This window comes from Myotis nattereri, assembly GCF_964212035.1.
Source record: "Myotis nattereri genome assembly, chromosome: 2".
NCBI lineage: Eukaryota > Metazoa > Chordata > Mammalia > Chiroptera > Vespertilionidae > Myotis > Myotis nattereri.
Window position 1 is genome coordinate 109,755,158 of NC_138076.1, and position 16,927 is coordinate 109,772,084.

General features: G+C 43.8%; 1 protein-coding gene across 1 annotated transcript in view; it reads left to right on the forward strand.

The window, feature by feature from the left end:
- Positions 1 to 16,927, forward strand: part of LATS2 (large tumor suppressor kinase 2) — a 92,375-nt gene that overhangs the window by 13,680 nt on the left and 61,768 nt on the right. The window contains exon 2 of the mRNA XM_081083540.1: positions 8,136 to 8,665. Within this exon, the coding sequence (XP_080939666.1) occupies positions 8,330 to 8,665 (336 nt within the window). The 5' untranslated portion in view covers positions 8,136 to 8,329. The remainder of the gene's footprint in view (positions 1 to 8,135; positions 8,666 to 16,927) is intronic.

The window sequence follows — 16,927 nt, forward strand, 5'->3', positions numbered from 1 at the left end:
CCCCACCCCACATATCTAAATCTGGTGGGTGGGTGGTGCCTACAGCCTTCACGTTCTTCTGCTGTTTTGTATATGCTGTTCCCTCTGGCTGGAATTTATTCTTCCTATCCTCATATTTGGTTATCTCTGCTTCAAACAGTTTTCTGACTTTCCCCTTTATTCTCCCATCTGTTAAATGTTTTGTGTTTTTGTTTCTCCTTTTAGGCATCTCTTTTTCTTTGAAGCTGTTTGTTTGCCCACTGCACCTTCACTTCTCTCTTGACTGTGAACTTGCTAAAGGCAAGGTTTTATTCTTTATCTCGGCAGTGCCTGAAATTTAGGCATTTGGTATGCAGATAGCATGTGGGTGGGGTAGATGAGTAGATTGGGGAGAGGGGAGTGGGGATGAATGCATTTGGTTATTGTCAGGCCACTCCTTTGCTTTGTTTATTGTGAAGATTTATCTCTTCTCTGTTTAGGATACAAGTGATATGTTTGTAAATTCTCCTACAGTGGGCGGCAAACTGCGGCTCACGAGCCACATGCGGCTCTTTGGCCCCTTGAGGGTGGCTCTTCCACAAAATACCGACTTCCGCACATGGGCCACGAAGTTTCAATCACACTGTACATGTATTTTGTGAAAGAGCCACCCTCAAGGGGCCAAAGAGCCGCATGTGGCTTGTGAGCCATAGTTTGCCGACCACTGCCCTAGGAGAATCCATACCTGTGCCTCAGTTCTCAGACACCATCACTGAGGAATCTCCAAATGTGTTTTGTTGGAATGTGACCTTGGGTTTCAGAAAATGAGATGCTTAGACCAGGAAGTCACTGAAAATGAGTGGTTGCAATATGTCCCATTTTACACTCATTAAGCAGAGCTCTAGGGTTCTGGCCCATGGCCAACACAGAATTACGGGACTCAGTTCCTGCATCTGTAGTTCACTATCTGCATAGCCTTACAACAGTCCTTTCAGTGACTTTAATATGGTAGATGTCATGCACTAAAATATGGGTTTCGTGTTGAAAATTTATTTAGTCTGGTATTTTCTTTCTAAACGAAGGCAGTCTTTTCTGAGCTACCTTAAGAAAGGGATGCTTATGACCCTCCATCCTCCCACTGAAATGAGACTGAGTTGAGTGGTTTTCCTCTGAGCAGGATGCAAAGGTGATTTCTTTCCTGAGTTCTTGTCCAGGTGGATTCGAAGAATGAAGCCACAGACAAAAGGTGGTGTATGAAAAGGTAGAAATTTATTGGAAACAAGCACAGACTCCCACATAGGCAGGGGGTCCTAAAGGGGGTAGCCCACTAAGCCCTTTTATATAAGGTTTATAAAGGCTATAGTTCTTTGTGTCCTGATACTCCCTTCTGATTGGTCACTACAGCAGCTTCAAAGCTCAAACCCCACATGGGGCCCCTTCTTTGTCTCCCCCTTCAAGTGGTAGAATTCTCTATCTCCTGTGAAAATCTGTTTTCCTCTTCCATTTGTCAGCATTTCTCTATCCCCAGTGGCTTTTCCCTATCTTCTGTGAATGGGTGTCTTCCTCCTGTGGCACCTTTTTTTCTTTGTGAATGTATGCCTTTTGGCAGCTCCATGGCCCTCACCTTTGTAGTCCTCCCCCTATGGACCCACTTTATTTCTAAAACTCCCTAAACCTGCCTATTTTGCCCCTAAAAACTCCTTTCACCACCTTTAAAAAAGTGGTTTCAGTGTTATCTCTTGGGGTTTTCTGTTGTATATGGTTATGTAATAGATATATTTATGTTAATTCACATAAAACTCTTAGAACAAGCCTGACACAGTAAATACTGCTTAAATATTAGTTATCCTGATTTTTCTCCACATGAGAATGTCTGAAGCAGTTTCTTTTCACAGTTCTAAAATTTCTTCCTTTTATTATTATTATTTTTAATGATTTTGTTATTTTTAACCCATATAATTTTTAATTGATTTCGGAGAGGAAGGGAGAGGAAGAGAGATAGAAACATCAATGATGATCTGCCTCCTGCATGCCCCCTACTGGGGATTGAGCCCACAACCCGGGCATGTGCCCTGACCAGGAATCAAACCGTGACCTCCTTGTTCACAGGTTGATGCTCAACTACTGAGCCATACCAGCTGGGCCATTCTCTCTTTAAAGAATGCTCTTTGGAAAAAAAAAAAAAGAAAAAAGAATGCTCTTTAGGTCAGTTTTTCTTTGAGCCTGGAGGGCATGCAGGCTATTGCCTTTACAACCTCTGGGCCTCAGAGCTCAGGTTGTGGCAGTTAATTTGAATAAGACACAGGCATTGTCTCACTGGGTGTCCTTACCAAGTGTTATCATCTCCTTTAGAGGGAGGGTGTAGAAGATTAGGTGACTTGCCCAAGGTCACCAGATAAGCAAATTGAGCTAGATACTTTGCTGACTGCTACTGGCAGTGTCAGTGGTTGGTCTTGATTTTATTTTCTGAATGCAAGAACAACAGCATACAGTGAATTGGACCTGTGGAAGGTTGGTATAATCACTGTTGGAAAATGCTGAAGTCATTGCTGATCTATGCTTACAACTTTAATTTGTTCTTAGTCTGGTCACTCTAAGAAAACACCCACCTGTCTTTACTATATAATTGTCAATTTCTACAAGAAAGGTATCTTTACTTTGATATTTAGGAAAAAATGGTGACAAGAAGTTGACATATTTATAAACAATCAATGAAGTAGTTACCTTTCTCAATGTAAAAAAACACTGAAACCTGTAAAGAATATTGTGAATTTATTTGAGCCAAACTGTCGACATATGCTGGGAAGCAGAATCTCAACGAGTTGAGATAATGCTCTGGAGAATGGCGGGTTACATCTGTATTTATACATTGCAATCAAAGGAAAGTGATGTAATTGAAATTCATTGGTGATAGATTAGGGAGGTGGGATAAACCAAAGCGGGGAAACTTCTGGGATAGGGTAAAAAGTGAAATGACAGACATGTGCTTCTTTTACACACATGGGTACAGGATAGTTTACATAATTAACAGTTGACAATTAACTTGATAACAGTAGCAATGAGGGAATGTCCTGATGCCATTTGTTGTGCCCTGAGGGGTCTGGAAAAAAGGGAAGTTACAAGTTACCCAGACATTTCACAGGTATGTTATCTTAGAGCAGTGGTTCTCAACCTGTAGGTCGGCGATCCCCTTTGGGGGTCGAAAGATCCTTTCACAGGGGTTGCCTGAGACCATCGGAAAACACATATATAATTACATATTGTTTTTGTGATTAATCACTATGCTTTAATTATGTTCAATTTGTAACAATAAAATTGGTGGTCACTACAACATGAGGAACTGTATTAAAGGGTCATGGCATTAGGAAGGTTGAGAACCACTGTCTTAGAGGCAAAAAGACAATGGGCTCAGTAAAGATCTAAATTGATCTTTGTCAGGGAAAATATTGGCCTAGGACAGTGGTCGGCAAACTGTGGCTCATGAGCCACATGCGGCTCTTTGGCCCCTTGAGTGTGGCTCTTCCACAAAATACCACGTGTGGGCCCACACGTACAACGTGCGATTGAAACTTCGTGACTCATGCGCAGAAGTCGGTATTTTGTGGAAGAGCCATACTCAAAGGGCCAAAGAGCCACATGTGGCTCGCAAGCTGCAGTTTGCTGACCACTGGCCTAGGACATGACCACCCACCATAACCTGTTTGTAGTTAAATATTTAATCTTCAGACCATCTTTTGTGTTATTTTAGGTCTTTGAGTCTGTACAACTGCCGTGCAGGCCTTCCCTAAACTAGTCAGGTTAGCATATGGCCCCTTTCGTCCACACCTTAAAAGTCTCCTGATACATTGTGCTGGAGCTATTTTCAGTTGCAATATAGGACATCTTCAATGTGATAATTTTGTGGTATCTTTCAGGAAATTTGGCAGGGTTTTATAAGGAAAACTTTCCAAAGAGATAGAACAACCACAGCTTTCGGTGGGTGAGAGATTGGTGAAGCCCCAGGATAAAGGACAACGGTATGAACCAGACATTGATTGCTTATATAGGGGTGGGAACATCTGGCATGTGGCTGTATAAGCCCATGAAATCATTTGGTCTGGCTCTGTCAAGGCATTAGTGTAACCGGACTATCAGTGGGTCTGTGCTGCCTGTCATTACTTGAGCCAATTAAGCAGAGACAGGGTTGAATTCTTTATGCATGTTTATTCCAATACTAGTAGCCCGGTGCACAAAATTCATGCACATTGAAAGGGCATTAATTAGAGGAATGTAATTTGGACTCACTATCTAATATCAATAATATGTGAGCGTGAGGCAGTCCGCGTTTCTGAAATTCAATGACATGAATTTTAGCTATTACTTTGCCAAATAAATGGACTTTACAGATATCATTTAAAAGAGCATTTAGCTTAATATTAAAAACTCTGGCTACCAAATCAGGTCTGTTTTCAACTTTTTGCCAGCATTGTAAATTGTTTGCAATATCTGCCCATTTGGGGTTGCATGTCATGGTTACGAATAAATCGGGCTTGCCATACTTTGTTACAATTGCCATAGCATCCTGATATTGCTGCTGCATATTTCTGGGACTACCCTCAGAAGATGATGGAAGTATTATCATTTTACCAATTGGCACATTGTCATTTTTCAGATCTAGATTTGAGATAATCCATCAAACCACTGTATTTTTCAGCTCTCAACTTAGATTGGCTTGCTTTGATGAAATTTATCCGATTGGCCTCCTTTTTTGAATACGAATCCATGATAAACTGTTGAGTTAATTTTCCTGCATTTAAAATAGGATTGAATGTGAAATGAAATCCATAATACTGCATTTGTGTGACTCGTGTCCTTACATTTTGTCTAGTATTATTGTCGATTACACTGTCGTCTCTGAGTCTTAATGCAATATCTGTTCCCCAGCCTTTTTCACCATGTGGAAAAAGAATAGGATATGTCATTGCATCTAATGTAGGAAACAGGGTATTGATTTGTTTCATTTTAGTGGCATTTGGATTATTGGGATCTGGTTTACAGTGAATGAGCAAGTCCCTTTCAAAAGGAGGTTTTCCATCTTCGTTTCTGAATATGACAGCAACCTCAGTTACACGGGGAGAATTATATCTACCCGGGTCACTGTTACGCTCATATTTAATCGCTATTGTTACTTCTGTGGGAGCAATACCTTTTGCTGCTGCTTCTGATTGGGCTTCCTTTTCTACCTCATGTAGCATCTTGTACGATTTTGTTAATTCACTTATTTCATGCATGAGGTTGTTGATGTTGATCATGAGTCTCTCTGAGCAGCCCTGGTTTTCTGGCATTGCTAATCTTTTACTTGTAGCTTTGGCTGTATCCAAAATACAGAGTTGAGCAAACTTCCGAGAAACACCATCCGAAGGATGTAAAGTTCCAGTTCGGTGATAAACTTGTCCGTGTATTCTAAAACAGTATGGCCCAAATCCTGATGGTGATGCAGTATTTGCACCCATGGAAGCAAAAGCAAAAGAACTATTTATGGAACGAATATTTTCCATGAAATTTTTACTGTCAGAATCTTCGTTTGTCATTAATCTTTTTAGATATGCCGGGTAATCTGGAAAATGTATATCATTTGGACAGACTTTCCCTTTGCTACAACATCTAGTAAATTTCTCATCGGATGGTTTTTCATCAGAGAAATTTAGTGATAGGTAAAATTCACATCAAACAGTCATTCCATCACAACTGTGAGGATTGTATTGTCATGTACTCCATTTTCGCTGAGAAGGCAGTTCCTACCGGTATTCGTAGTACTTGTTGATGACTGTTCTCTAGACATATTCTGTCGTCACCACCGCCTTCTTTCAACTTCAAAGGCACGTTGGTCTTTAGACATTTTCTGTCGATAACGCCAGTGTTTTTCGGCATCAGAGCGACGTTTTTCCCGTAGCTGGTATTCAGATACATCCTGTCGCAGGCGCCGCCTTCTTTCAAGATCAGAGGCACACTGCTCTGCAGACACTTTCTGTCGATAACGCCGGCATCTTTTGGCTGCAGAGCTATGTTGTATCAACAGTTCTTCTTTGGACATAGTCCCACCTCCCTACTGTCTCAGTCTGAGATGCAGGTGAATGAGAATCCTGGCTATCAGGCTGCTGAGAGCTGTCTGACCAATGGCTGATTCTGTGGGAGTGGGACTTTCTCCTCCCTGCTGTCAGTTTCCACAGTTGTGATGGGGAAACTGGGGTGACAGAGGGAGCCGCGCCCTCCAAGCTGCCCTTTCTCTCGCTCTATGTCCAGTGGTCTCCTGCTCTGCCAAGTCCTCCAAACCTCCTGCTCTCCGCCAGCAAGGTCCCAAGAGCCCTCAGGCTTGGCTAGGCACAGGTGGCCTCGGCTCCCCGACCCAAGAAAGTCCTGGGAGCCCGCAGGCGTGTCTTGGTGCACCTCCTGGGGCTGGCGAAGGTCCTGGGGGCCTGCGGCCGTGGTTGCCATTGCTTCCTGGGGCACTTGACACTTGAGTAAGCAAATTAACCGCCATATTTGTCAAATAATTTGCATAGTCACTCGGATCGGCTTGTGGGCGTGGCTTGAGCGTAGCAGAGGGATGGTTAATTTGCATGTTTCTTATTATATAGAATTGTCAGCAGTATGGGAGAGCAGCAAGTCATTCATAAAAATCTGCTCTGCAGCCCCCCATAAGCCAGCTGCTTATATAGGGTAGGACAAAGATTACATGGGAAAGTAGGATATTACAGGCATGGGGAAGTAGACTATGCAGGCTGGGGTGGGACTTCATTGTTTGGACAACAAGGTGGTTAATCTTTACCATGATAATAGGCAGGTCTTGAATGAGAATGAACCAAATTCCAAGGTTGACTCCCAGGTCCAAGGTTGACTCCCAGGTCTCGGGGGGCATACAACTTCCAGCCAAGTTAGAATGTCCTTTCTTTAACCAGAACAAAGCAATCATGGTTAATCCAGTTAACTGCCAAGATATTTTTAATTTAATTTAAAAAGACCCACCACTTGTGTCTATAGACGCTTATGGTGTGCAAATGGTTAATAGAGCATGATTAATATTTCCCATAACCATAGCTAGTCCCCAGTATTATATTTTTACCCCTAACATTAGGGTTGAGAATTAAATGTTTGATCAAACTTTTAATTTGATAATTTTATATGGTCCTTGAATTATGTTATAAATATCTAAATGGCCTTTGGCAGAAAAAAGATTCCCCACTCCTGATTTATTAGGAACAAGCCAGAAATTCAACACCTGTGTAAGAAAGTTTTACCCAGATACTCAAGCTGTGGATTTAGAAATGAAATATATAACAATGAAGTATTCTTGCCTTGAGTTGAATATTTATTAGTATCAGTTTGTGGAGATTGGCTTTATTGTAGATTACATAGTCCAGGAAACATCTTGGGACAGCCCTGGATATCACATGCTCTAACCGGAGTCAAACAGCTTTGTAATTTCTGAGAGGTGATGGTGATATGGAATTTTTGGACTGGAACCCGGATTCTTTGTCCGCCGGAGTCGAAGAATGAATCCACGGGCAGAAGGTGGTATAGCAAAGGTGGAAATTTATTAAAGAACAAGTACAGACTCCCACGTGGGGAAAGGGAAAGATTCTCACAGCACAGACTCCCACGTGGGGAGGGGGAAAGAGTCCCACAGACTTTCTGTTTCCATGGTTTATAAAGGCTGCAGTTCCTGTGTCCTGATATCCCCTCTGATTGGTCAATATTCCCTTTTGAATTGGTTACTATAGTTACTCCTGAGGCCATCTTCCCTCATTGTCCTCTCATTCCTTCTGGGCTTTCTTCCTCCTTTTTTATTTTGTAAATATAGACCTCTTGGTTACTCCCATCTTATGTAGATATAGCTGTTGCCTCTCCCTTGTGTTATGGAGATGTACCTGTTACTGCTTCCTTGTCTTACATAAATATAACTGCACCTGGCTTCCTTGTGTTATGGAAATGTACCTTCTTCCAGTCTGTAGCCCTGTGCTTTCTCCATGGACCCCAGTTCTAAAAGTTCCCTAAGCCTGCCTATATTCCCCTAAAATTCCTGTTTCAATGGTTTCTTTCTTGATCTTTCCAAGTGGAATATTTTCAAGATGATTGTCCATTTCTGAAAAGTGTTATGTGAAAACCACAAATGAACATTGTCTTCCCATCTTTTTCAGATAGTGATGATCTTCAAATTGAAGGCTCTGGAAACTTTTGGTTCTCTATAGGAACTACAAAAATTGAAGGAAAGAAAATGTTTTAAAGGAAATTGTTTTGAAACTATGTTTACAACTAACTGATACTGTTCAGTTTTTAAAAATAAAACCCTTTAAGAAGATTGTACTTATGGTAAGAAGAAACTGGACTTAAAATGAGGCCAAAGACTTTTCCTGCCACAACTTACTCTGGAAACAGTCGGCAACGACTGCAGGAGATTCGTGAGGGGTTGAAGCAGCCCTCGAAGTCTTCCACTCACGGGCCACCTGTAGGACCAAGCGACACTTCCCTGGACACCAACGTCCTGGGGGGCAAGGATATTGCCCGTCAGCAGCAGCCAAGAACTGCCCCAAAGTTTGGCCCGTACCAGAAAGCCCTGAGGGAGATCCGATACTCCTTGTTGCCTTTTGCCAACGAATCAGGTCCCCAGGCCACTGCAGAAGTGAACCGACAGATGCTGCAGGAGCTGGTGAATGCTGGCTGTGACCAGGTGGGTGAGATCCCAGGGGCTGTGTGGCTATCACAGTAAGGGTTCCTCATAAAGGTGCTTTGAGTGGTTCACTATTCAGAGAAGGGTTTCCAAGTTATCCAAATTAGACCCTTTCTCTCCAAAAGGGTCTTCTCCCCCCACCCCCCAAAGGGTCTTTTTAACTGCTTTTCCTATTCAGGCAAGATCCAGAAATTTCTGAATTGGGCCACGTGTATGTCCTGTTTTGTCCTTGAGAAGGGCTCTCACATGGAGGTCTTTCTGTGGGGTTTAGTTGGGCTTATTCTGGACTGTCATAGGGAAGAGGAGAATGGTTTCCCTTACCTTGTTTTTGGTTTGTGCAAAAGGGGAAGCTTGATTAACACAAATTGGCAATCCTTGACTGTTTTCTGCTATTTAAAAAACAGTTGATATGCCATTATAGGAGATGCAACTATATTACATCTAACTTCGCATATTAAGAGAAAGACTAGAGAAATCTTTGAAATGGTGGCAACACAGGCTGATTTCTCAGTTGCTTAAGAACAAGGGACACATTAGTGGAGGTGGTACTGATCATGCATAAATACACAATTTATAGCTATACCTTTATGATACTGTTAGCAGTTCACAAAGCTAAATAAAACCCAGGTTGAGGGGCAGGACCATATAAAATGGAACCAGTGATCACTTCAGCAGCACGTATACTAAAATTAGAATGAAATAGAGAAGATTAGCATGGCCCCTGAACAAGGATGACATGCAAATTTGTGAAAAAAATTCTATTTTTTTCTTTTTCTTTTAAATATATTTTTATTGATTTTTAGGGAGGAAGGGAAAGGGAAAGAGATAAGAAACATCAATGATGATGTTACAGAAGACCAAAGAAATACCAAGCAAGCTTCCTAGAGAAAGGGAGGGACCCCATTTATTAACACTAGTGGATTCTGGGAATAATTTCCAAATCAGAGTGAAGAAACACTCAGAGGGCTTCACTTTTTATAACCTTCTGGGGTCTTTGTCTTGCAGATATGGTTCCGCCCCCTTTCATGGGCTTACAGGAAGGCCCCCAGGTGTTGGGGGTCCCCAGGCCATATCCGATGATCTGTCCTGAGGCCAGTGATAACGACCTTCCCCTCTCCCCTCAGGGCAGTGCATTGTTCACAGTTTTTATGGCCTGACACACCTTTCAAGACCAGTTTCCTCCTCAGTGAGAGAGAATCATTGATTGGCTGCCTTCTGCATGCCCCCTACTGGGGATAGAGCCTGCAACTTGGGCATGTGCCCTGGCCAGGAATCGAACAGAGACCTGGTTCACAGGTCAGTGCTTAACCACTGAGCCATGCCAGCAGACAGAAGTGTTCCATATTTTTATTGGTGATTACAAAGTAGTCACAGGGATGTAAAGTATAGCATAAGGAATAGGTGCTAGGTAGGTACTAGAAATGTTGTGCGGGAGGGACGGACACTTTCTAAAGTATATGATTGTTTAACCATTATACTGTGCAACTGAAACTAATACAATATTGAAAATAATATTGAAAGCAAGCTGTAATTGAAAAGTAAAAATAAAACATATATACAAATAAAATGGAACCAGGGTTGAGCCAAGGTAAAAATTAATTAGTAAAATGTAACTAGTAAAAATGTAGTTCCTTTATAAAATGACTACTGAAAGCAAGTCCTTAATTACCATCTGTCATTGTTGTATCACAAATCAGTGAGCTGGACAAGACACCTAATGAACCAATTAGTTAGGAGTCATCTTTATTGCGTGCAGGTTCAGAGCAGATTACCTCTGTCAAATTCTGAATAAACACAGGAGGGAGTATTTCCTTTTTATATCCTTCTAGTTCTTTGTGTAAGACAGCTTATAATCTTGAGTACATATTGTATCTAATCAAACACCTGTCATATCTATACAGACAACTTGTAACTTTGAGTACCATATCATATCTATACAGACACCTGTAAGCTTGGATGAACAAACACTTGGCAAATATGTGAATTAATATCAGTATCAGTGTATCAGCCCCTTTAGATGGCTAGCTTGCAAGGTCAGACAGTTAAGTTTATCTTTTCTATTCAAACAAAAAAACAAAGTTATTTTATAGTCTAAAAATAACAGAGTTGACCTATAGAATAAGAGACTGTCTAAGAATAACAGAGTAGTTCAAACAGCAGTTTCAAACAGCAGTTTTCCAAAGGCGGGATTACTATGCTTCATCATCTGAAAAGTCACAGTTGCATGAATTTGGAAATAACTTAGGTATTTTTGCTGCCTTGGAAAATTATGATTTCATGGTCTAAGCACATCAGGATGGCTTCAGCACTTTTGGTTTCTTAGAAATATTCTGAGTATGCACTCCTGGCATCACAGTCACAGGAAAAGGCTAACTGCCCTCTGTTATGTCCCAAAGTAATCTCAACCCTCCTGTTGCAGTTTATTACTATAGAACTTACCTAGAGAATTTACATGTTCATGAAATGAACCACGTATTTTGTAGGGCCTTCCTTGACACTTTGGGATATACTGCGACTAACTTGTGTATAGAGAGCATTGTTATGTTGAGAGTTGCTTTTATGAAGCCCAGAGTCATGAATGATGTAGTGTGGAGTATTCCAGCAGTGGAAGCTGACAGCAATGGCATGACCTTTCTCATTCTGAATATATGAAGTTAGATATGCTGTCAGGTACTGCCCCTGCTGGACTGACATTGCTGAGACTTGCAACACAACAGTAAAGCTAAAACTCTTCTCCTGCAAATCACTTGCCAACAAAAGAGGTACACAGAGCTGGGTATTCTTTGCAGTTGTGTTTCAGCTCTGACAAAAAGAAACAACTTAAACAAATAATCAAAAATACAGGTGGGATCTCATTGTGGTAAAATCCATTAGTGATGATTACAGTGCAAGAAATAAAGCTGGTGTTGTTTCTAATACAGTAAAATACAAGTACAGTTAAATTGAGGATCACGACACCAGTAAAGTTCCCATAATCATTTAATTTATGTTAATTGATAGTAGAAAAGACTCCGTTTACCGTATTTTAATACTCTTGAAATAATTCAGTCAGTTGGGTGTATAGTGTTACTTTATAAAACTTAAAATAGCTGTGCCTTCACAGTTATCCTCCAACTCAGACTCTTGGTTCAATAGAGGTTGCATTTGCTTTCAGAGAATTCTAGTCAGAAAGTAACTCACTCTGTGAACCCAGATAATGTGAGAGGAAAAGATCAGCAGCACCTCTAAAGCAGTATATACTAGTATCTTGAATAAAGCAGATTGTTCCAATTCCAATATAATAGGTACAGGGAATTCCTATTATTGGAGCGTTTCCCCTTTGTCTTCCATTGTAGTGCCTTTTAATTGAGGTGGTTTTGCTCTCTTGTAGTTTGAGTCTAAGTAACATTTTAAACCTTATATAGCAACTAGAGGCCTGATGCACAAAATTTGTGCAAGAGTAGGCCTTCCCCTGGCTGCCCGCGCCTGCTTCCCTATGGCACCTGGGACCCGGGCTTCCCTCCAGCTGCTGGCAGGCACCTGGGACCTGGGTTTCCCTCACAGCCCCAGCTTCGTCTGGAAGGTCGTCTGGAAGGACATCCAGTCTAATTAGCATATTATGCTTTTATTATTATAGATTACTAGAGGCCCGGTGCATAAAACTTTGTGCACTCGGGGTGGGGGTGGGGGTCCCTCAGCCTGGCCTGTGCCCTCTCCCATTCTGGGACCCCTCGGGGGATGACCACCTGCTGGTTTAGCCCTGCTCCCCGGGGGATTGAGCCTAAGCTGGCAGTCAGACATCCCTCTGGCAGCCCGGCAGCCCTCGGGGGATGTCCACTTGCCAGCAGGGAGCAGGCCTAAGCTGCAGTCGGACATCCTTAGCGCTGCTGAGGAGGCAGGAGAGGCTCCCACCACCACCGCTCTACTGGCAGCCATCAGCCTGGCTTGTGGCTGAGCAGAGCTCCCCTTGTGGGAGCGCACTAACCACCAGGGGGCAGCTCCTGCATTGAGCGTCTGCCCCCTGGTGGTCAGTGTGTGTCATAGTGACCAGTCATTCCCAGTCTTTCTGCTGTTAGGGTCAGTTTGCATATTACCCTTTTATTATATAGGATAGAGGCCTGGAGCACGGGTGGGGCCGGCTGGTTTGCCCTGAAGGGTGTCCCGGATCAGGGTGGGAGTCCCGCTGGGGTGCCTGGCCAGCCTGGGTGAGGGGCTGATGGCTGTTTGCAGGCTGGTCAAGCCCCCCCCCCCCAGTGAGGACCCTCACCCCATGGAGGTTTGGCCAGCCTGGGTAAGGGGCTGATGGCTGTTTGCAGGCTGGCCACACCCCCTTTAGGGTGGGGGGTCCACACTGGGGTGCCTGGCCAGTCTGGGTGAGGGGCTGAGGGCTGTTTTCAGGCTGGCCAAGCCCCCTGGCGACGGAAGCTCCTAGCCTTTTTTTCTTTTTCTTTTTTTATTCTGGAATTTATTTACCTTCTATAATTGAAACTTTGTTGCCTTCAGTGGAGCTCAGAGCCGGTGGGAAGCTTGGCTTCTTCCATCACTGGCGCAACCAAGCCTCCTGCTCACTTCAGCTCCGTGGCTTCCAGCCGCCATCTTGGTTGAGTTAATTTGCATATAGTTGCTCTGATTGGCTGGTGGGTGTGGCTTAAGGCATAGCAAAGGTACAGTCAATTTGCATGTCTGTCTTTTATTAGATTAGATTATAGATCAGCCTTGGGAAAACTACGGCCTGCGGGCCGGATCCAGCCCGTTTGAAATGAATAAAACTATTGAAAAAAAAGACCGTACCCTTTTATGTAATGATGTTTACTTTGAATTTATATTAGTTCACACAAACACTCCATCCATGCTTTTGTTCTGGCCCTCCGGTCCAGTTTAAGAACCCATTGTGGCCCTTGAGTCAAAAAGTTTGCCCACCCCTGTTATAGATGGACTCCGTGTTTTCCTCATTATAGGTGTTTAGTGGTGATGCACACTTTCATATGCTGTATTCTGTCTGCTGCACATGCATACATATAAACACACTTTTCCATTTTATTTGGACTAAGTCTTATTGAATATATTTGAGTGTTTATAGATGAGTTGTTTTTTTTTTTTAATTGTTACAATGAAAATTATGTAAGAAAAATACATGATTCTTAAGCATTTAGCTCAGGGACTTTTTTACCCAGCAAATTACACCTATGTAACTAGCAGGTATGGGTAGATTTTTAAATAGCAATTTCTGGAAAAGTCAAGGACTTTATAAGTATTTTCTATGTAATGACATAATGTAGATGTCAAATGATACAATGTTCATAAATGTTTTGCACATAAATTACTAAAGACATGAAAATTTTTGTGGGGAATAAAAAACAAGGCCAATAGACTAATCCTTAAGGAAGGAGCTGTTATTTAAATATAGATGTAAGGAAGTGGAAAGATAAGTATTTTGGTTAGAGTATCATTGGACACTTTAATTACTGAAATAAATAATAACTTCTATTTAGCTTTTACTTTTTATTTTATTTACTAGGGACCCAGTGCACAAATTTGTGCACCTTGAAAGGAACTGTGGGCTGCAAGGCTGTGGTAGGCACAGGGGCAGGTCCTGGCCCATCCTCCGTGCCCCTGCCCAGCCACTCCTGCCACAGCTCCTGGTCCCCTGTCTGCCAGCAGCCCCGCTCCTGCCACTGCTGCCGTTGCTCCCATGCGCTGACGGTGCCGGCCCCACTTGCACCTGCTGACGGCGTGGAGCGATTGGAGCTGGCGCCAGCAGTGGGTGTGAGTGGGGCCGGGGCCGGCAGTTGGTGTGAGCGCTGGGCGGGACCGTGGCGTGCAGGAGCAAAGAATTTTCAGTGACCACCAGAGGCTCGCCCTGATGACAGCGACTTGCGCCCCACCTTGATGTGGTGCCCCCTCTAAACTGCTCCACCATCCTGCTGCAGCCAATGCCTGACATGTTCCGCACACGCCCCCTGGTGTTCAGCGCACATCATAGTGACAGGTTATTTAGTTTGGTTGTTCCGCTGTTCGGTCTATTTGCATATTAGCCTTTTATTATATAGGATTTTTATCTTTTATTGATTTTAGAGAGAGGAAGGGAGAGAGGGAAACATATATTTGTTTTTCCACTTTATGTCCTAGAGGCCCGGTGTACAAATTCGTGCATGGGTGGGGGTACCTTGGCCTGGCTGGTGATTGAGGCCTATCTGGGGGGGCCAGCCGGCCACGGGGAGGGACCCCAGGAGGTTGGCCGGCTGGCACCCCAATCGGGGCCCATGTGGGGGGACCGTGGGAGGTAGGCTAGCCAGTTGGGGGGCCAGCTGGCCGGGGGGAGGGACCGTGGGAGGTTGGCTGGCCAGCCCCCTGATTGGGGCCATCTTGGGGGGTTGGCCGGCCAGGGCAAGGGGCTGTGGGAGATTGGCCAACGGGGGTGGGGAGAGGCCATGGGAATTTAGTCAGCCAGGGGGATAGGGGCAGCGGGAGGTTGGCTGGCTGGCGAGGGGGGATTAGGGACCACGGGAGGTTGGCTTGGGAGCGCATTGACCACCAGGGGGCAGCTCCTGCATTGAGCATCTGCCCTGTGGTGGTCAGTGAATGTCATAGTGACTGATCGACCAGTTGTTCTGGTCGTTCGGTCATAACAGTCACTTAGGCTTTTATATATATAGATTCATTGGTTTCTTCTTGTATGTACCCTGACCGGGGATCAAACCCGAAACCTTGGCGCATCAGGATGATGCTCCAGCCCACTGAGCTACCTGACCAGGGCAGCTTTGACTTTTTAAAGCATTTAGTTTCACTTTTCTGTTCATCCTTATGGTCTCAAATGTTCAAATTACCAGGTTTTCCCTCTTTTTCTTCCTGACAAAGTTTTAAAATCACTTGCTTGATTTTGCAGTGATGTTAAAATATGTAACATTTCTGCTTTTCAGAAGCATGTGACTTGTGTTCTCAGTGCATGGTTGAGGGCTAACAGGTGTGAGGGTGCTCACTGCACTCAGACAACAGTGTGTGCAGGGAAGGTGAGGCTTAGGAGAGCCAGGAGCTAATTCAGTGGCTCTCAGACCCTTAGAATAACAAAGCAATTTACCACGTATGTCCCCTGAAGGAAGACAGGTGAGAGATTTCCTTCAGTCGGATGCGCTAGGAAGTGCTTTGAGCAGTTGCTATGTGCTTTTTCTCTGTGGACAACCTACATTCTGACCTCCCTGAGCTTCCCTCACTGATCTGCATGAGGAGTGCTAAGTCTGGCAGTTTTGCAGACTCTTTAGAGCCCTGGCCTGACACGCTACATTTCTCTGGTCTAGAATTTCTGTGCTAATCTAATTTTCCTAATTCTGATGTAATATTGTATGTGTTTAAGTGATTTAAAGCTCTAATGGAGTGAGGTTAGGAAGAAATGTAAACAAATAAACCGATTTATTACAACAAATGTAGCAGAAGGAAAAAGTCAATGGTCAGGATGTGCATTCAAAGGCAAGTTTCCTGAGAACAATGGTCATAGCACCGAGTTAAGTTAGGGTGATCGGGTAGTAGGAAAAGGGGGTGAATTCTTTGCATTCTCAAGCTAAAAGGTGCAGAAAGTCAAGCTTCTCAATTATCCTATATAATAAAACTCTAATATGTAAATTGACCGAATGGCAGAACGACCAGTCACTATGGTGTGCACTGACCACCAGCGGGCAGAAGTTCACTGCAGGAGCTGCTCCCTGTTGGTCAGTGCACTTTCTCAGGGAGAGCACCAATCAGCCAGAAGCTGGGCTCACATTTGGCAAGTGCAGCAATGGTGGTGGGAGCCTCTCCCGCCTCTGAGGCAGTGCTAAGGACCCCTCGGGGGATGTCCGACTGCTGACTTAAGCCTGTTCCCCTGAGGGGTCCTGGACTGGAAGAGAGCACAGGCCAGGCTGAGGGACCCCCCCCACCTCCACCCCCAGTGCACAAATGTCATGCATCGGGCCTCTTGTCATATGTTATTCCTCGACTTTTTTTCAAATAAAGGAGACCCGCAGAGTGCCGGAAGCCGGTCCATCCTTGCTGCTTGACACAGTCGCTGCAGGATAGAAACATCTGCACAGCATATGTTTCAAGGGACCTGGCGTATATAGCATACTGTTCTTAATATGTTTGCTCCCCTTAGCGCTGTGTGTTTTAACCAAGGTCACCTCTCCGAGAAAGGTTGTTTCCCCAGGTAGGAACTTTTCCCTGAAGTCAGGGAGGGGATGCCTCTCCTAGAAAGGTTGTTTCCCCAGGTAGGAATTTTTCCCTGAAGTTAGGGAGGGGATGAAACTCCTTAAC